Source organism: Falco biarmicus, chromosome 5 (genome assembly GCF_023638135.1).
Source record: "Falco biarmicus isolate bFalBia1 chromosome 5, bFalBia1.pri, whole genome shotgun sequence".
Lineage (NCBI taxonomy): Eukaryota > Metazoa > Chordata > Aves > Falconiformes > Falconidae > Falco > Falco biarmicus.
This window is the reverse complement of record NC_079292.1, coordinates 79,506,330-79,529,712: the sequence shown is the minus strand read 5'-3', so window position 1 is coordinate 79,529,712 and position 23,383 is coordinate 79,506,330. Positions and strand designations below refer to the sequence as shown.

The 23,383-nt window shown below is 36.3% G+C and overlaps 1 protein-coding gene across 4 annotated transcripts in view; it reads right to left on the bottom strand.

Moving 5' to 3' along the window:
* Window positions 1–23,383, bottom strand: part of PPARA (peroxisome proliferator activated receptor alpha) — a 38,947-nt gene that overhangs the window by 4,301 nt on the left and 11,263 nt on the right. The window contains exons 1-5 of one of the 4 annotated variants that reach the window (XM_056341675.1): window positions 16,059–16,205; window positions 9,744–9,988; window positions 6,884–7,044; window positions 5,422–5,560; window positions 2,685–2,887 (exon numbers count right to left, since the gene is read on the bottom strand). In XM_056341675.1, the coding sequence (XP_056197650.1) occupies window positions 2,685–2,887; window positions 5,422–5,560; window positions 6,884–7,044; window positions 9,744–9,951 (711 nt within the window). In that variant the 5' untranslated portion in view covers window positions 9,952–9,988; window positions 16,059–16,205. Of the gene's footprint in view, window positions 1–2,684; window positions 2,888–5,421; window positions 5,561–6,883; window positions 7,045–9,743; window positions 9,989–10,337; window positions 10,357–16,058; window positions 16,206–23,383 lie in introns of those variants that run through there. The other 3 variants (XM_056341676.1, XM_056341674.1, XM_056341678.1) reach the window with 3 other exon arrangements.

Below are 23,383 nucleotides of genomic sequence, written 5' to 3'. Positions count from 1 at the left end.
TGTATCACATATCTTTAATCTAGTTTTATGTGGTAGTTACAATGAAGAACCAGAAGCACTGTGCTTAGTATGCATACGTCCATCTCAGAGCAAGTCCCAGAAGGTTTACAAAAGACTTGTATTACCTTCTCCAGAAGTCCAGGTTATTCTGCCTACAAATCCTATCGATTCCTAAACTAACTACACTTGATGCACATCATGATGCTTTCCTGAGGCATCCTAGGGGGAATACAGACAGTCATTTAAATATAGGACAGCATATTTGCACAAGAATGTGAACTCTGTACTGCTCCTCTGATTACCAGATTTTCATAGACTATGTCACAGATGATCTATCACAGAAACTCAGCTCATCTTTTTAGCTACAGTTAATGCCAAGTCGTCTCTAAAGCTGGAATCCCACTAGAATGTCAGACAACACAAATTTCCAGTCTTGACCATGGTCTTTTCCGTAACACCCTTAGTTTAAAAAAAAATTATGTGCATTACAAACTGATGAGACAGTCTCTTAAAACTTCATATTAAAAAAAAGCATTCGGACTTTCTGAAGAACAATCAGAACTCAAAAATATTTTGATACATATCTGAAGACCAGTAATCAAAACAGAAGGCAATCCACTAAAGAAAAACAACAAAATCCAGTGCTTCCCAGCCTATCAAAGTCATGGCGATGGGCCCTGAGCATAAATCTATTTCCATAAATGATAAGCAAAGAACCTTCCCTGTGCTGTTTTGCTCATTGCAGATTAAATATCACAAGGAACACTTGGTGTTCTGTTAGAAACTCATAGAATTCACTTATTTCACTTAGAAAACTGTCAAACATGCTAATTTCCTACATTTGTCCCCTTTTTAAATGCTTATGGCAACTACACATTTCGTCTCACTTCAGTACTTAGTACACAGAACTGTCTATGTAGATATGAGCAGAAAGTGGCAAAGCAATAAACCGACCACACTTCTAAACCCTTTAAAACATGTAAGCTATCCTGTAAATCTTTTTGGAATTTATCATCATTTCACTATTCAAAAAATAGGTATGGCCAAGGACTTAGGAGCTAAACTTAAAAAGGATACCTTGTCATCATGAAAAATGCTAGTTCTTTCCAAAATGAATTACAGTGGTGTAAAGAATTAGGATTCAGCAAAATCAGATGTTAATGCACTGTTCAGAAACAGGTGGACTGTTAATTCCCCACAACCACCACCTTTTTTTTTTTTTTTTTTTAAAATCCTGTTAAAAAGTCAAAAGAAAATTAAAACGTTTGTTTTTCCCCAAGAGATGATGAAATAGCTTATAAAATCTCTCCTCTTCCCTGCATAATGAAGAATGAAGAAGCAGCCTGTTTATAACATACTAGATCTGGTTCCTCATTAATTGTTACTTGTAAATTTACCAAGACACATGCAAGCCACTATCAGCTAGTCAATCAGATGACTGTAATCCGAGAGCATTGATCGCATAAATGCAAACACAAAAATTAGGATGCCGTGACCTAGGATCCCTGCATGTGTGATACGTATTGTAACTTAGGATTCTGGCACGTGGTAACAAGCTTGAAAAGGACTTTATGCAGCTACCTACTTGGTAAGGTGTTAAAGCATGGTATTTGCAGGCTTATGACAGTTTGTACCCCAAAAAAAGTTTAAGCCCGTGCTTAATTTTAAGCATCTCTTTAATCCAATGAAAAAAATCTGGTATTATTCATATATTTCCCTTTTAACATACAAGCCTGCATGATTGGCTAGACTAGACTACAGTATGTCAAATTCCATAATTTAGAAGGCAGCTTGCCTACAATTTTTATAATACTCATCCCCACAGTTACATGGTTTTTATTACAGCATATTTAAAAATTCTTCCCTGCAAATTTTTACTGAGATTAAAATTGTTCGTAAAATAAGATACTTATCTTCTACATATAATTAACATAAATCACAACAGAATTAAAAACAATACGCATAAATTGAAACAAGTTAGTTCTTACAATGGTTATACAATCTCATCTGCTACAAAACAAGAAGCAGTTGACAGTATTATGTAGACCTTGGATAAAATATCCTGAAATAAAAATAACCTCTACAGCATACACGTCTTCACAACCTTGCTTGCTTCTCCCTTTCAAAGTAACCATACAGTAAAGACCAGTAAGGCTGGGTGAGGAAACGGCCAGAACTGTAAACAAAGAATTACAAACTCAAGTTTTCTCTCCTCCTGTCAGTAATATTGTTGTGATTAAAACAAAAGTCATACAGAGCTTCTATACACCCTAAAAAATAACAGTATTTATACTGGCATTTGCGGCAGAAAAACATTATTATTTGTTTTTCACTGTCATACAGGAGATTAATTTTGAACCATTTCCCCCACCCATACCTTCAGATGTCACCTTTGGTTTTTTGATTAAGAACTGATTTTCTTTCCCTTGTGTGTCTTCTATAATTTAAGGTTATGAGCTTCCATTTAGAAGTTAATCACCCAATTTTCCTTAAGCTTCCTATTCCTCTGATAGTGGCTAAAACCAACCGTACTTACTACAGGTATTCTTTTTGCATATTTCATGTCTGTATTAGCACGATATTTATTTTCTAAATAAATTTTCTAAAATAAGAGTTTAACAAATTATTATAATCACCTTATGTACTTGCCAGCTTTACTTTAAAGTTACAGCAGAAGTACTTACTGGATTGTTGTTAGTTTTCCCTGCCAGGATGATTCTGGCTTTAACCTTATTCATATTGAAGTTTTTCAGGTAAGCTTCATGAATTCTTTTGGCAAGTGATTTAAGATCTGCCATTTCTGAATCTTCTACGTAATTTTCACCTGTTAGAATTTCTGCTTTCAGCTTGGCCTTCTCAGACCTTGGCATTCGTCCAAAACGTATTGCTGATGGGAAGACATAATTGTAAAACAAACACAAGTTATACAAAAACCTATGCCTTTTACTGTTGCTGTTTAGAGCATAAAGATTTTCTGTCTAGAAAAATGGTGGTAGTATCTTTATTATGATAAATTAATGGGTGAAAAAATCTCATCCAGTCAGTGATGAATTATCAAGACAATATACTAAATCGAAGGTAATCAGATGTTTGAGAACACAAACTGCTCTCTGCAATGAGCTAGAACGCATACCTTTTTCCTTGTACGTTATCTAAGTAGTGGTATTTTGTTTTCTTCTTATTGTGTTCTACAAATCCCAACGTGAAACTCAAAGTCCAGCTTGGGAATTCTAAAAAACTGAATAAACTCCTGTCAGGAGCTTGGCAGAGAGCACACACACCAGCTGGAGAGCTGCCCGGGGAGTTACTCCACAGGGAACACTGCAACGGATTTGGGCCCAAATCCCATTGCTGATTCTGACCCTGCTGGGGCATTCGGTTCTTTATGCACTGAAAGTTCAGTTCAACATATCCGTAGTGTCTAGTGAGAACAAAACAGACCAGGGACCTGGATTTATGCTCAAAGGCTACAGTAAAAAAATCTCCTCCTAGGCCCAGTATTTTATGCTTCTTTTTTCAATAGACTAGCGCTTCAAGACTGGAGAGGATGAGAACGGAGTTTGAGTATCCAATCTAGTCAATAGGATATTCATTTGAGAGACAGGAGATGCAAATTTGAAACACCACTGGATATGGAGATCTCCCAGTTCTTGCGCAAGTGGTCTTGCCATTCAGCAATAAAACAGGCATGTCCAGATCCTTCTTCAGTTTCAGTTTAAAACTAAACCAGCTCCATTTTAAAAGGGGCCTTACCCTCTGATGGTGTGCAAGGTTTTGGGATGGTTAATATAGCCGGTTGCTCTTGCCACATTTCAGCATCTAACCAGTGAGAGAACAACCTCGTTGCTTAGACCGAGCAATTCAGAACATAGGCAGAATTAGCCCTTCAACATGCCCAAGAAATTTTCTTGTGACCTTAAGGAGGTGACTCAAGGCATGATCTGAAATACAGTTTTGGACTTCAATGGAAGTCCAACATGGAAGGCCTATTTGGAATCTGGCCACGGGTCTATCAAAAAAGCGGAAGAATACCTGCTCTAAACTGAAATGTAAGAGTTTTAAGATCGTGGCTGTAAATCCAGTTCTAGCTCTTTGCCCGAGAAGCATCACCTGCAAGTTAGCAGCCACCTCCTTCCCCCACTGCCTCCTATGTGTTTGCTCCAGTACAACTGCTACTACTCCCTTCAGCTGGAGCACAGCTGCCCACAGCATTTTAGTAGGATGAAACAGATCCACCTGAATGTTAACATTCCTGCCAACCAGCACAGCTCCCTCTCAACTCCTGCCCCAGAGATGTTCCTTTGTTGGCTGGCACACTCCCCCCAAGTCTACTGCTTCAGGAAGGTTATCACCAGTCTTGCAGAGACTATCAACCCTCTCCCAACAGACCTTAATCTCTGTCAAGGTTCATCACAAAGGAGCCAGACTTCCCCTGAACAAGAAAGACAACTCTCCCAATGTCTCTTGCTAGAAGTCTAGACTACAACGTCATAGGCAGCTTCCCCAGCCATGTCCCCACACCAGCTATATTGACTGTACAGTTTCCTTTGGAATTTTGTCTCCTAACCCACAGGTTTTCACGTAGCCCAGCATTTTCGCCTACTTTTCACCTACTTCCTAATTGCACCTGCTCCCAAGTTCAGCCTTGACACTATCAGAAAGGAAATCAAACTACGATCATCTGGCCAACCAAAATGTGCTTTCTCATGGCTTGGCCTCTCCCTCTTCACCAAAGTTGCTTAGCAAACTACATACTGTGCATAAAACTGCCTTGTGGGTTGGAATTGGCCTTCAAGCCACAGGCTTATCAGCCTTATCTTAAATCATTAGCACAAACAATAACATAATTTTTAAACTGGATATCTAAATGCTCTGAATTTTTACCATTCCATTTAACAAACAACCTACCAGATTCCTGTTCCACAGTCAGCACAGATCTTTACCCTCCCCCCACACTCCCTGAACCACCTGCCCAAGAGCTGCTGCACTGTAACCTGAAAGATAATGAATTCTGGTTTCCTACAGGTTCCTATCCTACGTCATTCCCTTCCACAATGAGCTGGTTTTCTCCTCCTACTCCTCTACAATGCCCTTGATCAGAATTCTTCCAGTATTGAAGTTTGTTTCAATGGGTGGCAATAGTAACCCAAAGTTCTGGGTGAAGAAAGCAACTAAATGAACATTCATATGGACAAACAGACGTGCAGCACAATTGTGTAAAGCTCGTAACAGTACATCTGGCAGCTGTGTATCAATTACATTAACTATTCATTAGGGAAACTGGTGTCCCCCGCCATGATCTATACTGTCAAAATGTGAGGTTCAACTCATATGTATAAGTAAGAACGCTATCCAGGTGCCTGCTTCCAGAAACAGACCCTGGATAGGAACAAACAAATTAGTCAGGGCACTCTTACCTACCATTATGTGACATTCCAACTGAAAGGCACTTTTGGAAACGACAGTATTGGCACTTATTACGATTTTTTTTCTGAATTTTGCAGTTGCGATCACATTTATCATAGATGAGTTTTAAACGAATTGTTCTTCTAAAAAAACCCTATAAAAGTTTGAGAAAACAATAAGCAATATTAAAGAACGTTGACTACTAAGTTTCAATCGTACTGGTAATTTTTTTCTTTTACTGTTTATTGGTGTCACTAGCAAAACAATACACAAAGTATAACCTGTCTAAAGGTAAGAATCTATACAGTGAAGTGGTGTTTATGAAGCCATGTATAGAACAGAAAACAGGAAAGGAGGAAATAGCTTTTAGCCCTCTTGGGAGAGGACCAAGAGCTCAGAGTACCCAAGCAGATTTGCTCTTAAGGATTAAGCAAAACACATACTGCTTTTGTATGCGTTCTCTCAGCATCCTCTCTCAGAAATAACTTCATCTTTCATATGTGTAATCACACAAACAAACAGATTTAACACATCTTTTCTTCATCCAGAAAATGTGAGGGATATGACAACATAGCATATATAGTATATAGAAAAAGCCAAGGACACAAAAATAAGCATTACAGAAAAGCCTGTACCTCAACAGATCTTAGCATGATGTCTTGATACTGCAGTTTAAGATTAGTCTCATACTACAAAACTGTAGGGTTAGCAGATTTAGAGACATTGCAACATTTTGCATCACACAACATAACAACATGTCATTTAGACTGTCTGACTATGAACTGGCTCCCCACTTCTAATAGATATTCTAGCATTATTCCATGAGATTTATATTTGAATTATCATATTCTGACATTGTACACATATACAATTTCTCATATCATACATGATAATATATAAAAAAATGGAAAACTATCACATTAGAAGAAAAAAGAAAAGAATCTTATAATTCATGGGCCATATCATCCCGAAAAATTATACATTAATGATAAAATTAATTTGCCCCAGAGACATGCACTGGTCCCAAAATGACATGAGGTACAATACTACGTGATTCAGGCAGAATGTAGTGGAGATGAGAAATTCAGGATTTGTTACTGTTACAATGGAAGTGTAGCAAACTGGCATGCTTCTCACAGCCATACTCCCAACACAAATAAAACACTAGTGGAGCAAGTAGGCTTTGATTTTTTGGTCACAGTTTAGTGGTTTTAGTGTTTAACTATCCAGAAAAGCAGCATTAAAATCATCATTGTGAATTGCCCCTGCTTGATGAAGGTCTGGTATTGAGTATCCAGTTATGATAACTGAACAATTTTTTTCAGAAAAAAGGATCACAGATATGTTTATTATTTAAATAATAGTAATGGCTAGAATTAGATTAATTAAACATTTATGTAACAAATGTTTATCTTCATATAACCCTGTAAACAAAGCAACGTGATTTAGGCTCTTAAAAAGAAAATTATGACTGTACCTTACAACCTTCACAAGCATGTACTCCGTAATGGTAGCCTGAGGCTTTATCCCCACAAATTCTACATTCAATGTTTAATGCTCCACTGGGTGATTCATCTATGTTACCTGGAGCTGTGGCAAAATTAATGGATGAAGGACTGGATGCTGGTGAAAGGGTCTCTAAAAGAAAAAGGAACACTTAATATATACTATACTGTCAAGACTGATACCATTTCTATAATAAAATGAGCTTATATATATAATATAAATACTATATTAAAATATATAAATATATATATATAATATAAACAAAAAAAGAGCTTATTCTAAAAAATAACCATGAGTTAATAATCAGTAACTGAACTAATAATTTGGCTGTGTTTGAAGAACAATTCATATTTATATTAACAGTGCAAACACACACAAAATACAGGGTGTACCTTGCTAATTTTGATGAGACATACAATGTCAGCAAACAAAAAGCCTTACTAAAGTAACTGATAACAAGAACTAGAAGGGTGATAATGATTCGTGAGGATTCAATAAATATGCACCAAACAAAATAAGAGAAAACCAAGCTTTTTTTTGATTTTTCTGCGTTCCATTTTTTACTTTGAATTTTTCAAATGTTTCTCAATTTGATGTGAACGTGAAATTTTTTTATCCCACCACATAAAATAAGTAAGTAAAAACCTCTGAATTAGTATTTAATTTAAATCAAGGAAATTTTCTTAACATAAAAATGCACATATACCATTTTCACATATAAAGTGTATTTGAAACTGAAAAATTAAACACATCTTTACAGCTCAAGACAAGCAGTACAAAATGTAAAAAAAAAACCAACACCAACAACCCCACAATGAGACAGAACCTCCCATGACTTCAAGTTTGTATCACAATATCCATTCAACCTGTCAATTATTTTTTCCAGAAGGGTTATTAGCAGCTCATCTTGCCATTACATCTTCCATCTCCCTTGCCCTGGTGTTGGATATCAGATCTATTGCTATAGTGTAGCAAAAGACATATTCCTAACTCATGCTGAGTTACACTTAAGGTCCCCCTGACTTCTGAAGAGCTACTCAGAGTTTTAAATGATGATCTAAACTGAGCCCTAAAAAGCAGTTAGAAACTTTCTCTTTCTGAAGAGATTTTCTCAAAGTGAAAGCATGCTCCTGCACATCAGTACAAAGGCTGAAGAGATCTTAAAAGGAAGGTAACACTTGTCTGCCTGTAAGATAATCTAGCAACAGAAGCCTTGCTTAGGTATTTTACGTTTTGATTATAATAGGAAAAGCATTCCTGAACTGTACAATGAAATAAACTCTCCAGACATTTTACTACTAGATGAACATGTTACAAAACTAACACATTCCTACCTTAATTATTTCAATTAATATTTCCACCTTGTTTGACGAAAATATTATCTGAGGCCAGAATTTCTTTTATCTTCCATCTTGCAACTTGCACCACAAGACTTTAGCAAATTAATGGGTGTGTTTATTTTACAGAAAGATTAAGAAACACTCATGAATGTAGGTCAGCAAGTATTATGTTGGAAAAAAACTTGGCATAGAACTCAGTCTGCATTGCGAGCAGTGCCAAGCCCACAGGCATCAGTCATCAAGAACAGCCTAGAACCCAGGATTTTTTTTTAATGTGTGATTTTAATTTCTTTTTACTTGCCTTATGGAATTTGAGCCTTGAAAGTTTACATTTTCTATCTTTTCTGACAGCAAAACTAGAACATTTTGCAATGAACACTGAATACTCAATTTATAAGGTAACACTAAAGCTGATCTAAATTATTATATGACTTTTACACACAAATAATTAAAAAACCCTTGTGTCTCGGGAGGACTGCATTATAAACTCAGCACATAATAACTTTTCCTGTAGAAGGCATCTCTGTAATGTGAACGTCCACAACCAAAAGGGACCCAAATCATAATTCTACAAACATTCCTTTGGGCAATAGCGTCAAGAGGCAGTTCTCCCTTCTCCATTCAAAAATCACACCATTCATTTCAACCACTTCAGCTCAGAGGCACACCTCAGTTGTATTAGTGCAGTTTTTGTAAGGTAGAATAGTGATCACATCCTGGGAACTGATTTAAAGTAAGAAACCCCCAAAACAAATGAGTGTAAACCAACCAGAAACTTAATCATAAACTGCTGAAAAAGGCTCTACTGCTAAAAGATTTGTAAAATCATTGATTCAAAAGGAACAACTTATGATATTATTGCATTGTCCCATAGTACTTTGTTGATTCCCCATTTTGATCTCTCAAACAAAGCCTCTCACCAAGATCTTCTGACTAAAGACTATGTAATGTATGTACATGCAATGTAATGTAATGTACTGGGTAGAAGTCAATAGCTGAGCAACGCTACTTCTAAGAGGGGGAGAGAAAACAGCATGATCAAAGCATCAGTACACTAAAATATACTGGAATTCGAGGTGAGCTTTTAAGGGTTAGATTATAATTTTTTGGCAAACATTTCACAATACTTTTCAAATATATGTGATTTGAAGAAACTAAAAAATGAGGAATTCCTTTAGTGCAATATTGTGACTTCCTATATGACTACAAGACATAGTAACTTTGCTAGTAATAGTGATTTTTAAAAGTTATTTTGAAAAAGGCATTGATACTAATGGTAATTTAAAACAGCAGCTTTATGTTACAGTCATTTTGCAGTGACATCTGTCTAATAAATTACCTTTAGCCTTTAATATTTTAAGACCATGCTATAATCAGCTTCTATATTTCTAGTGTTACATAGTCATAAACAATTATTGCTTTAAAAAAGTTGTAAATTTCTATTTGTGTATTTATAAAATAAAGTTTTATGGAAAACCAAAATTCTCTTACCTGTTTTAACTGATCCATCAGATCCTGGACAACTTCCCAGTGACTGGAACTCTGTTAAACTTAAAGCTCCAGAGCTATCATCTCCTAGAGACTGAGAGAGGTCTTGAATGTTCCCCATATCTTGTAGGAACTCTCCAGATAAAGGGCTGCCTATGTCATCCTCCTCCAAGGGAGTAAGGGGATAGAGCTGGTTTTCAGTGTCCACCATTTTGATCAAGTACAGCAGTCACTTAAACTTCTTTACACTGGTGAAAGAATAATTTAAAAAAAAATGGTTTTAATATTTAAATCAGTTACATCATACTGAATACATGGGTTCTAGTTCTACAGTGAAATATACGACATTCACTTGCTCTAGAAGCTTTAAGCAACACAAGTCATCAACAGGACAGGGAAAAAAAATAATCCCCAAAATACTTCAATATGAATTGAAGTTACAACAAAATCAATCTGTAGATTGCTGTTTTCTCTCCTTTGCTAATAGGAGTTACATATTGTGCTTCCATAGCAGGCATTATGCACTTCCCATCAAAACTCAGAGAAAAATAAACTATCAATATGCATACATATTGTGTTTGAGCAGTCTTTTCTCACCTTATCTAACAGGTTTAGATATATCGATTTGGTCCTCTGTTCTCACCTCTTTTACATTTGTTCAACAGGTTTTACAACCCTGTAGAGAACAAAATACTGCCTTATACTAAAATCTTTGTAGAAGTGGGCCAAACTAATACTTTTTGACCTACTTTGGTCAAAGAACACCTTCAGCAAGAATGCTCCAGCACAGACAATGCAATATATCTGTAATTCCTAGAATTAGTATTATTTCTTACAGTAAAGTTTTTTATGTTGCCTTCAAAACTAGCCACCAGTGTCATCAACTCTGAGTAAGAGCACAGATTGCTAAGAAAATATCACAAATTTTAATTCTTCTTCTATTGACTTGTCAGGAAAGGAACTGATAAACGTAGTGCAGAATGTTACTACTGCTGCACAGATGTACTTCTGCTAAAAGAAACTCATCTTTTACACTGAGTAAGTGTACTCAGGATGTGTACAAATACATGGTACTGCAGTCCCCTCCATGCAGTGAGTATGTGCGGGCAGTTGGAGCAGCTCTGGCTGTTACTGTGGTTACTGCTCAATGCTGGCCTTTGCAAAGAACACGTGGTCACTGCAGTTCATTGTGAAGCCTGAAACTGCCAATAACTAGCTATATGGGGATATACAAACGCCGATTTTACAAGAGAAGTGCTGTTATGATAAAAAAAAAAAAGCCTTCCTTGATGTTATTTAAGGTTTCAGATACCAACTCATTTGATTCCTACGATACTAAACATTTTATATTAAGAAATCAATCTTTTCATCTGATAATCTGTGACAGATTAATCCTATGAACATCAGGCACATTTTCACAGAATTTTCTCCAGAATCTGGAGGAAAAACAGGTGTTTTTGCCTATGTAGTTGACCAAAAGGGTACAGTTAAAAGTAATACAATGTGTTGACTACTGCTTTGCATATTAACGACGAAAGACAGCCATCACTTGTATTTGGTTATATATATAAAAAAAAAATCTTCAAAAAGTTCTGAAGCAAGCTATCTACAAGCAAGCCTTTTCTGCTCAGGCTGATGGCAAAAGGCCACCTTCAATAAGATTTGCATATTTTCACAAGGTATTACACAAATGTAACTGAGGGCAGAATGACCTACTATAAAGAAGACAAGAAGTTACACTTGTAACAACTGGCAATATCTGCAGAGTTTTTAAATTATTTACTTTTCAGGTGCATTTATCAGTATACACTCCTACTTTCTCCTGTTTAATGGAAAACCATGCTATATACATATCACTCCTATAGGGTATTCCAATGTGTTCATTACGTGACTGTAAGGCAAAACAAGCAATTTTTAAAAATATCTGTATTACATGAGGCCTTATATTCCACAATTTGCATCCTTCCAGCTAATCAATGTTATTTAAGGTATATACATTAGACTTGGCAAAAGATTTCCTCTGATTTTCAAAGTACCCAATTTTTTTTTCAATTGTGATGCCAAATGGCTGTAACGTTACATGCTATGTACCCATTATTTATGTTTAGCCAAGTGAATAGACATAAAAAATAGTCTCCCCTCGTACCTGAGGGGTTAACGAAATGGTAGTCTGATCATGAACTCTGATGATTAGAACAAAACAATATGTTTTATATATTCTTGGGCAATTTATTACAGCTCTGTGTATCCTTGTACCTGGTTTTGAAATGAACTATGTTGAGGCTAAAAAAAGTTTACTTAAACAGCGTCTAGTTAGATTCTCTTTCCTGCAGTTCATAAAAATACTAGTTATAGTATTTAGCTCATGGCACATTTTTACAACACAAATACCATCGTAGAGCAAAGGTAGAGATTTCCTTCCCTCCCCCCCCCCCCCCCCCCCCCCAAGTGTAATAGTTTACCGTGTACCTGGGAGGATAGAACTAAAGGAATAGCAAACACATAGCAAAATGCAGAGCTTCTACTCATTCTACTCAGTTCACACACTAAAATGGAGTTCTTTATGAAAGTAAACACTGAAGATTTCAGAATCAGTCCAGCCTAACTGAGATGGCAAAGTTTTCAGATGGTTCATTGTATTCTGACTATTCAAACTAAGCCAAATACAACAGACAGTTCTGAAGACTGAAAGGAATGACAAATTATAAAAATCAGATCTCTAAATATCTGCTGTTATGAATCAAACCAGATAGAAGCACACTGTCTTCCTGAGAAACCAGTTGCTGTCACTGTTACTAACTTGCATTTCATACTACAAGGACCCTTAGTAAAGAACTATTTGCTCATTTTCTTTGAATTAGGACAGTTTTAACTAGAAAAGAAAAATACATTCTGTGTTACATGGTGTGGCAAATAAGAATATCTAGGAGGCTAAGTATGGGAATTTATCCATGATTTCTAATGCCAATTACAGACAACAGGTATGTTACTGTACCAATTATTGTACCAACTCTCTTTGTTGATGAGAAGCTCAACGTGATGCACCAATGTGTGCTTACAGCCCAGAAAGCCACCACATCCCGGGCTGCGTCAGAAGAAGCAGGACCAGCAGGTTGAGGAAGGTGATTCTCCCCCTCTGCTTGGCTCTTGTGAGACCCCACCTGGAGTGCTGCATTCAGCTCTGAGGGCCCCAGCATAAGGACACAGACCTGTTGGAGCAAGTCCAGAGGAGGACCATGAAGATGATCAGAGGGCTGGAGCACCTCTCCTGTGAAGGCAGGCTGAGAAAATTGGGGTTGTTCAGCTCTGAGAAGAAAAGGCTCCAAGGAGACCTTATAGCAGCTTTCCAGTACCTAAAAGGGGCCTACAAGAAAGCTGGAGGGGGACTTTTTACAAGGCTAGTTTTTAAAAGGCTTATTTACTAGTGATAGGACAAGTGGTAATGGCTTTAAACTAAGAGGGTAGATATAGATATCAGGAAGAAATTATTCACTGTGAGGGTAGTGAGGCACTGGCACAGGTTGCCCATAGCAGCTGTGGGTGTCCCATCCCTGGAAGCGTTCAAGGCCAGGTTGGATGGGGCTTGGAGCAACCTGGTCTAGTGGGAGGTGTTCCTGCCCATGGCAGGGGGGTTGGAACTAGATGAGCTTTAAGGTCCTTTCCAACCCAAACCAGTCTGATTTCACTTGGACATGTCGCATTGCTGCTCTATCACTCTGCACAGCTTGGCTGTATTTTAAAATAACAGTCCAGTTAGAGTTATCCAATTTGATATATTAAATACTCATTAGGACATTGTACCAGATTGCTAGCACTGTAAAAGAACATTTATAAGCAATACAAGAGCTTTCATGCACATCTCAACTTCTTTCTGAAGGGATCAGTTGAAAGGCTGGTGCAGCTTTTTTTTTATTTTTTTTAAAGTGCATCCAAAGAATACTGATTGTGATACATAATTATTTTACAATGTAACAGAACTTTTTATTGGAAAACTGAAACAAAGTAACTTCCTTCACATAGAGGACTGAAGGGTAATTGCTATCGGTTACAGTCCCTACAGAATTTCCATAACCTGAAACTATTTAGTAAAATAAATTCCAAATGCCACTTTCTTTTAAAGGTCAACAGTTGTCCTGTCCCCAAGAATCACCTTAGTCTCTCTTATAAATCCTACCAGCTTGTAACCTGACAAAATATGAAGAAATATCTACACTTGATACTCAGAAGCCTGTCAAAAGACATAAAATAGAAGTTAAAATTATTGTAACATATATGACCATAGTTACTGAAGAAATAAAAGAAATCAGAAATTTTATGAATGAGGACTCTAAATAAAAGATTACTTTAAAACAAAAAAAAATTAGCCTAATGCTTTAGGAATGTATGGTCACACCCCAAGGGAAAACAGCAGATTATTGCAGATTATCTGACAAAGATTTTAACGCTAGACCATCCGCATATATTCAGAACAACACTTCCAATCTCATGAAGGCTCAAGATACAGAGTAATTTTGAAGATGAGAAGTGCCTCACAAAACATTACTTTCAGAAAGTAAGAAAGAAAAAGATTCAACTGCAAACATTTCTGGTCAACATAATCTGTTATTCTCTGCCAATACTTTCAAACTTGAATCTCTGAACAATTTCTCTGTTGAGGCTGCATGGACCAGCCCATAGTAACACCTGGAATTAACTGTGCTGTTTGCACAGAGCCCAAAACATTACATTATCCACCTGACATCCCTGACATACCTGGAATATACTCAAGCTGAGAAATAAGAAATCACTTTTCTGTATTTCATTTGTGGAAAAAAAGTTAAATTGTTATCCCTTTGATGTAGATATTTTGTGACGAGGGGAAAAGAGTAAAGAAACCTTTGATGTATGTTGGGTTTGTAACGATAGCTGAGAATAATAACTGTTCTCCAGCAATCCAAAGGAGACTACCAAATCTGTCTCCCTAAGGAGCCATCAACAAAAAAGGAAGAGAGGAATGGCAGAGCATATGATCGGCACTGCTCCTCCAGTGTGCTCTTCATGAAGTTCTCCCAGGCTGAAACAGTTGTTCACAGCACAGAAACCTTATATTCCTCTGCAGATACATAGCACGGGTACTCTGCCCCAGGATAGCTGGGGAGGTTCCAGGAGACACTAGGCTCCTCGTACCCAACGTTACTTCATGTTCCCTGCTCAATCACGTACATCTCTCCAAGTATCATTTCTTCATCCAGCACAAGTATTTGGAAAAGATTAAGTGAACACTGAAGCCTACCTTGAAGCAAAATAGGCATTATTTGGCAGGAAAGCAAAGTAAAGGCTTGATAGCTGACCTCTGATAGCTGGCAACAGCTCTTTCAGCGGCGTGCCTGGTATTGCCCAAATTGCACCATACTTTTTCACATTTGCAGTAAATATTTAAAATTCTGTAGTCTTTTTAGCTGAATTTATATAAGAGCAACCTAACAGCTAGTGAAACATAAATGAAGTGCTTAGTGTTTTAACTATTAAATTACATACCCTTTTGTACTTCCCAACGCTACTAGTAAATTACAGCTGTTTAATCATTACAGCTCTTGCTGATGATTAACTAGCTACCTTAACAAACATAGCCATTACTTCACCATTTCTGAAGACTGTCAAAATATACTAATCTTTTCGTTACTGAAAACATTATAATTCATTTTTTTACAAGCACAGAAAACCTTTAAGTAAAACGTCTAGTATTCGTGCCAGTATTCATTCACTGTTCGCCTTCTGTCTTTGCTGTATTTTGTGCATGTTTACACATGCATATGCTTTCATTGGCAGGTTTCACTTAATATGCGTTGAACCTTACTTGTATGAAAATAAAGCTTCTAATATAAAAAGGGTAATGAGTATGAAGTTCATTTAAGTAATATTCACAGGGAGTGTTTTGCTTTACAAAAAGAGTTGTACATGTTACAACGGTAGATGTGGTAGCTGCAGCGTGAGGATTCCACTCAAGCATCTGCATAAATCAACATTTCTTCTTACTCTGAAGATTTTAGAAAAATTCTGTGCCACAAAGACATTTGCAAAGGATTGTCCCAGTTTCTCATACAATATTTTAGCCTCCATACCCCCCTTCCTACACCCACATAAAACCACACACAAACAAAACTGAAAACAAGAGAGAATGAAATAGGAAAATAAGAACACAATTTCATGTAATTATGATTTTGAGAATAAGCAGGTTTTACTGGTGCTTTCTCACAGCCTGTTATCTCTGAAATATGTATGTTTTCAGAAGTCCTCCTTTCCCACTGCCACACTGCAATTACCCAATGAGTAACTTACCTATAAACTTGAATCAGGTCTTAAAGAAATCACAGTCAGATTACCATAGACAAATACCTAATCATGCAGCAATTGGTAATTTGCTTCATTTTTAGAAAGGGATGGTGGGAGACTAAACCCCTGGCCCTTCCACATTTAATACTTGCCACGCTAGGGATAATCCCTGTAAGGAAAGAGGTCTTCGAGATGCAAAGGTCTCTGAGAAACAGTAACAAAGTTTGGATTTACTGCATAAACACATTGATCGTGTAAAGGGCTGGCTTGCAATATCAAGGTTAAAGTTGAAACAATCATTACCTCTAGGTCACTTTGCAAATACTGTGGCAGAACACAGCACATTTAAAACTAGGGGATGCAGTAGATACTTATAAAAAACTTAGGTAAATAGGAGGAGCCTGAAATATATAAGCTACAGGGTATTTCCAATATCCTGATTCAACACATAAAAAAACAACTGAAAATAAAATTTGGCATCTAAAATATGAAGTCCAATCTCCTATCTGGGAAAAAGCGCATGTTTTCTCCTCTATCCTGTGACATTTGATTCAGTTTTCATACTTTGTAACCTTACACATGAGTAATATTCTATACTTTACAAGGTATTAAGAACCTAAGACAGAGAGAATTTACCATGCATGAATTGAAAAATTTTCATGAGCCACCTCTTCATGAAGACTGCCAGTTGCACCCCAAAAAAACCCCCCAAAATAGAATAACGTCATATTTTTTCCCCTCTACACAGCTGTACTCCATAATATCATATGCAAGTTTTAATAAACCCTTGTCTTCAAAACAAACCAAATTTCACATACCCTAATTTTAAGAAATTATACTAACATTGCAAAGTTAAGCTCTTAAAAGTTATTTAGTGAATAATTCTCTGCAACCTCGATTATGCTACCTTATTTTTTTTAATGCACTATGGTAGAAAATACATATATACTGCACAGTGTTCTTCTTTCCCTGAATCACTCCCCTTATAATTGGGCAGTGCATTAAACAGATTAAACAGCATTACATAGCTTGTAAGGCAATCTGGTCTATATTAGTCTGCGGCAGGAAAAGAGCTGTTCATTTATCAGTTGATCAAAAAGGAAGATCATTCTTTGCCTGAGCAAAAAGGGAGAAAAGACAATCCTCATGCTCAGATCCATAAGTACTTGCAGAGTTGGAGGAACACTAAGGAGTTTCTTGAAGGAAGAATACAGGCCACAGAGGCAAGTCTACTGGCTTCAGAAAGTGGGGACCATGAGTAAGTTTTACTTTCCTCCCTTGAAAACTTTTCTCTAATTGCATCAGAAGACGCAGAGATAGCACACTTCTCACATGGGAAGAGTTGATAAAGCTTTGAAACGCTGCAAATATTCAGATGATTTAATATTAAACATGGTAAAACCAATATGGGAATATTTTTTGGTTTTATATTACTCTGCCAAACCCAAGCAGAAACTTACTGAGCCAGGCAGCTGCATTTCTTTGGTCCCAGGATCTTCTGTCCCGTTGGATTTTAAAAGACATGATCCAAAAAAAGAGAGGAAAGGCAAGATTTTCTTACTGAAAATTAACAATTTTTATCAGCTTTTCCATTCAAGTAATTAGCCAACACCACAAACAAGTGCTTTTAAAGATGGGACTAAAACAGATGAATTAACAAGGAAGTCAGCAATAAGAAGATGCACACAAAAGCAGTGCTGATTGATGACAGGTCAGGTGCAAACTGTACCACACCAGCAACTGGCTATGTACGTTACACTAAACAGAAGTATTCTTCAACTATATGTACTCTGTCAGACTGTCAGGAGCCTATATGATTCTTCTATGTTGCAGCACCAGCTCCTATTAGTCCACCATGAGTTAAAGAAAATATAGTAAGGTCAAAGTGTTGAGATTTTAAAAGTTTATTTTGTGGCATATGCAGAACAGATGTTTTCCAGCTATATAGAAAAGTATAACAATATTGCCAGAAACTCTTGTATCACACAATATACATGATATTTGGCATGCAGGTTCCCACTAATTTAACAAAACCCTCAGTTCTTAGAACATTACTGTTTTGTTAGTTGTTCAGTTATTTTTACTCTAAAAAAACAAGGACATTACTTAATAGAATTATAAAATGTTATTTACAAGTCAGTGCTACAAATGCACACTTTTCCTGGTGCAAACCACTTTTAAAAGCAAAAACATATGTAAGGAGATACTAACATAAGCAACACCCATTGTGTGGCAAGAAAAGCATTACCAACAGTAAAACATAAGATCATGATACAAATTCTGTAGAGAAAACAAACAAGGGTTGTCAAAGAGGAGGTAGCCATACTAAACATGAAAGATTCCTTACATGTTATTCAAGTGCAAGGCAGCTATAATGCAGAATCTGCATTAACAGAAATTTAAGGGTCTAGCAACATGTTTAATGTTTATGTGCCTCCCAAGCAAAAATCTAAAACCTCAATCTATATGATTACAAAACCACTCAGTTAAAGGCAAGACATATAAAGTCATCTTGGATTGCTACACAAAATGCTACCGTATCCCCTTATGAAGGAGAACTTTGAATTGCTTATAATTACAGTATATGCAAAGACACAGTCAAAAATTTTGCATTTGCACTGGTATCACACTACCTACATAGACCAAAAAGCCCCAAATACTTATTGAAGTGATTGCTTAACACTGCTCAGCTACAAAAATTTGAGCAGACCCTACACAGAAACAGACAGAAAAAGATAAGGAAAAAAACCAAATAATCAGTCAAGCAAGGTGGGGAAAAGCACAGACTGAAAAAATACAGAGAACAACGACATAATCACTAACAGTCACTATTCAGCTACTTTGCAGTTACTGAGCCAGCTTCAATCCCTGTTGGCATCTCCCTGTAGCTTCTTTCCAAGATTTAGTGGCACAGGGTAGCTACTTCATTGGTCCTGACTCTCTGAAGTGGAGTCTCATTGCCTAGAATATATTAAATATATTAAAGAAAGATAAATGTCTCTGAGCAGGACGACTCATCCCCCTCTTAAATGCAACATTTCTGCTTTAAATCTATTCAGCTGCTTTCTATACCTTCATGATTACATATTCACAATTTCCTCCAATATTTTCTTTCAATTATGTAACACATTCATTATACTCTAAATACTTCTAAAAATTGTTTTGCCAAGATTAGTGTCTAAGTAACAAATAATACGTCAGCAACAAAACTATTCAGGAGGTAATTAAACTATTATCTCAAATATAATACCCTCTCACTTTCGCACCACAGACACAATTAATAATGGAGAAAAAAAATAATTACAAAGCAGAAATTAATTTTCAGCAAACAGAAATAAAAGGAGTAATTCATCTCACCTAACATCAAGCACCTCACTCATATGGTTGGGTTGAGCTGAACTCAATGGACTTTCCAGGGCCATGGCTAACCTTCGAGGCCAAGATCACAAATCAAAAAGTGGTACTTTTCAATCAGATCACTTCCATGATCCAGTTCACAGCAAAGCCTTACAAGTATTTGTGCTGGCTCAATGGAGGGAGCAGAAATAAGCAGCTGGGGAGAGGCATACATGTGCTGCACGGCTAACAAATAAACGTGTATGTCAGCCTGTATCCCCTCTGAAGAATCCAGTGATTGTGTAAACCAGGCCCCTGCATTGCCTGAAGTAAGGCAGCCATGCCTCTTAAGTCTCTGGTGAGAGCTGAGAACTGCTCTACAGATCAGACAGCATCTCTGTTAGATTAAGCAGTATCATCTTTTGACAGGGCTATGACACTATCATATAGGCTGAGGAGATCATGCACATCCCAGATATTCATCATCCTTCCAGCAGTAAAACTCCCACAGAAATCCAGTAAATGGAAAACACAGGCATTTACTCTGAGTTGAAACAACATGCTCCAATAAATAAATAAATAAAATAATACTTCCAATGCTGGAAACTCAAGTAGAATGTAGCTCAAAGACTTCAGCTGCTTGTAAAGAGTAAAACAACATCCTAGCATCAAACAGCTTTCTAATGGGAAATTTTAAATTCAACAAGCCCCTCAAGAACTTGGTAACTACGAACTCAGTTGAGAACACTTCACACTTACATACATGACTTTTACACTGACTTTATATTAGACCAGAAAGTATATTTTATCGTATTTGAGCCACAAAATTAGTCAACCTCTAGCAGACAGAGATCAACTTAAGATGTAAAGAAATACCACAGTTCTAGTTTATCAATACAACAAGATCTGAAGCCCATCTTTAAATTACCCACTGCTAACCCCTTTAACAACAGGAGCCAGACTTGATTTCATCAGCAATGGCACATAAAGGTTTTGTAAACTTTGCCTTCAGGCTCCAGAGACAAAAATTACAGGTCTCTCACCTCAAGTTTACATCTACCTAAAGTTATGCTTGCTTTCTCCCACATAAATGGACATTAGATGCATCAAATACTTATTTATTTCCAAATCATATACATGCAAATACATTACTCAAATTTGCATCAAGGTCCTTCTATTAAAAGAAAAATCTATTTTTCCTATCTGATTTCTGTAAGGAGTGCAAATTGAATTGTGCTTGAACTGCCATCAAGCTCAAATGTTCAAGTCTGCACAAAATAACAATATGACATTGGGATTTTTTGGTTTGTTGTTTTCTTTTTTCTCCTCCAAATGTGAGTTTTCCTATCCAAAAAGTGAATACTTTGGTGGTTTCTGTAATTGGGAAGACCTGACTTTTCTTTCTAGTGAAAGCTGAACTGATACTAAAGTCAGAAGTAGCTATATTTCCAAGTACAGTTTTCAAATCTCTCTTTTAAATCTACATTTGCTGAATCCCTTAAACAGTTGACTATTAGGACTTTAGTATCAGTCAATAGTAATATTAGTTAACAAACCGTATCATATTATATTAGTGTTATTGGTAGTCTATAATGTTCTCCTTCACTTTACTATTTTCTTCAAGAAATGTGTTTGGGAGTGCCTTTGTTGGGTTTTTTCAGTTGGTTAGTTTGGGGGTTTTTGAGGTTCTGGGGTGGGGGTTTTTTGGTTGGTTTTTTTTTTTGTTTGTTTGGTTTGTTTGTTTTTTTAACTACACTATAATCCAGTCTGATGTTTAGATGAATCCTGACTCTAAACCAAGCAAGAACTGACAAAGACTTAAGTGGAAAACTTTGTGTTAAAGTCTTTAGTCTTGCTTCAAATTTTATTGTCTAGATGCCTACAAATCCTGAAAAATTGGCAATTTGTTATTTTTTTCTTTCTCTATTTATCCTGTCTCTGTTTCCACTTTTATAGTAAATAACGAGCTCTGACACATGGTTAAGAATTGACTACAAGCTTAACCTATAGAATAAACATACTATTATTAACACGACATTAAAAATACTGGACAGCAGTATGAGGGAAGTTTATTCAATTTATGTTAGTTATTAATGCACATAAAGCAAATATTCAGATCAGAGTTAGTAATACACTGTATTCTTGAGGCATGACCATTGAAGCAAGTATATTTTATTAACAAGAGACTCAAAAGAACAATAGGAATTTTTTTTTTCTGCAAGAAACTAAGCCATGGCAACATCTTAGCAACCACTATGTTATAGAGTACTATGTATTCTCTGACATGTGCTCTCTTTCAAGTTCAAATACAGTTCCACAAGTACTACTCAGAGCTCACCACAGTTTCCATTAAAAAAATCCCATTTCATTTATATATATACCTTCATGCTTGCAACACACTGCCTTTTTCTTTTTCTCTCCAAAGAATCTCAGCTTTTGCTCTTTATCCAATGCATTTCAATGTCAGTATCTCTTCAAGTCACTGTTACATTCCACTCAAATTATTCCATACTTAAGCAAGATTCAAACGATTGCACATGTTAATCATAGCAGCCATAGTAATTTGTGCTTCGAACTTTTACAGATACTAAATTCTTCATGACAATATCTTGTAGGCAATGAAGCTGAAAGAATATACTGTACAGCACACAGATGCTCTATGCATTTGCTGAACGCTGTGAAGACCACAACTACTGAGAAACAAAAGTCTGATGCACCATATAGGAGGATGTTTTCTTTACATGTATGTTAAAAGCTAGGATTTGATTTATGATTGATATTTGAACCGATGCAAGGTCACATTCGGCCACGTTCGCACAAACACGACATTCATGTACTTGCTATTTGATCCAAAATCCAAGGTCACGTTCACACAAATGTATCATCTGAGTATTTGCTATTTTTTTCATTACTTATGATTATTTATTACACCTTTAACAAATTCAAAGATCTCTCACTTTCCCCATGTTTCCCAAAACTCCTTACCCATTTATTTGGGAGTCAACAAGCTAATTACATAAGCCAAGATTTTCAGTTGATTAACAGTTAAGGATACCTCAACTTCAGAAATCAGTGCTCAGATTGAGGCTAAATCTGATTGTACGGTATGCCTAGAATTAAGAGAATTTTTTAAAAAAGAACAAACCAAAAATCCCACAAAAACTCTTATGAGCTGCATGCACATACTAGATGTCCTAAACCATTATAATTTGTTTTTTCTACAGATAATGTGTAAAAGTAAGTTTCAGTGGTGAAGTCAAAGTTGATTCTGACATGTACAGCGTTTACAAACAGCCTACACATCTGTCCTAACATGCTGCTCACTGGAAACTAGATCCTTAAGACTAAATTGGAATGTTGCAATTGTTTCCTTACACATGTGATTACGGCATCTCAGATTATGCAAAGTGGCTGCTCAACAATTTTCTGACTATACCCTGATACTCTCCAGAGACTTCATTTGTTGAAGGATAAAGATATCTGAGGGTAAAAGGCAAATAGAAATTGCATTTTAGTGTGGTGACTAAATTATTGTCTCCAATATAATCAATTTTTGAAGTAAATAAAATGTAAGCCTCTTGCTAAGTCTCCTGCAGAGTACATTTTCACTACACATGGTAAAAATAAACTTCAGAGGGTAACAAATTAAAGACATCTGTGCAACTAAAATTGTCAATTAAAATTATAAACTAATGTGTACAGAGGCAGTGCCAGGCAAAATTTCTGGCCATTTTTCACTAAACATATTGACTGTACTACAGTCATACAGTAATACAGATATGTGTTACGTAAACCTCTAACTCAGAAGTTTTACTTGCTCACATGCTTGATAAAATAAAAAAAAAAAGCCAAAAAACCCAAATAAAAAGAAACAAAAAAGAAATAACATACATGACTGTTCTATCCACAAAGACATCATAGCTTTTACAAGCAAAGCTGTCTAGTAACTCTTACTAACAAATATGAAATTGTAAACATACTATATTTATGAAAAG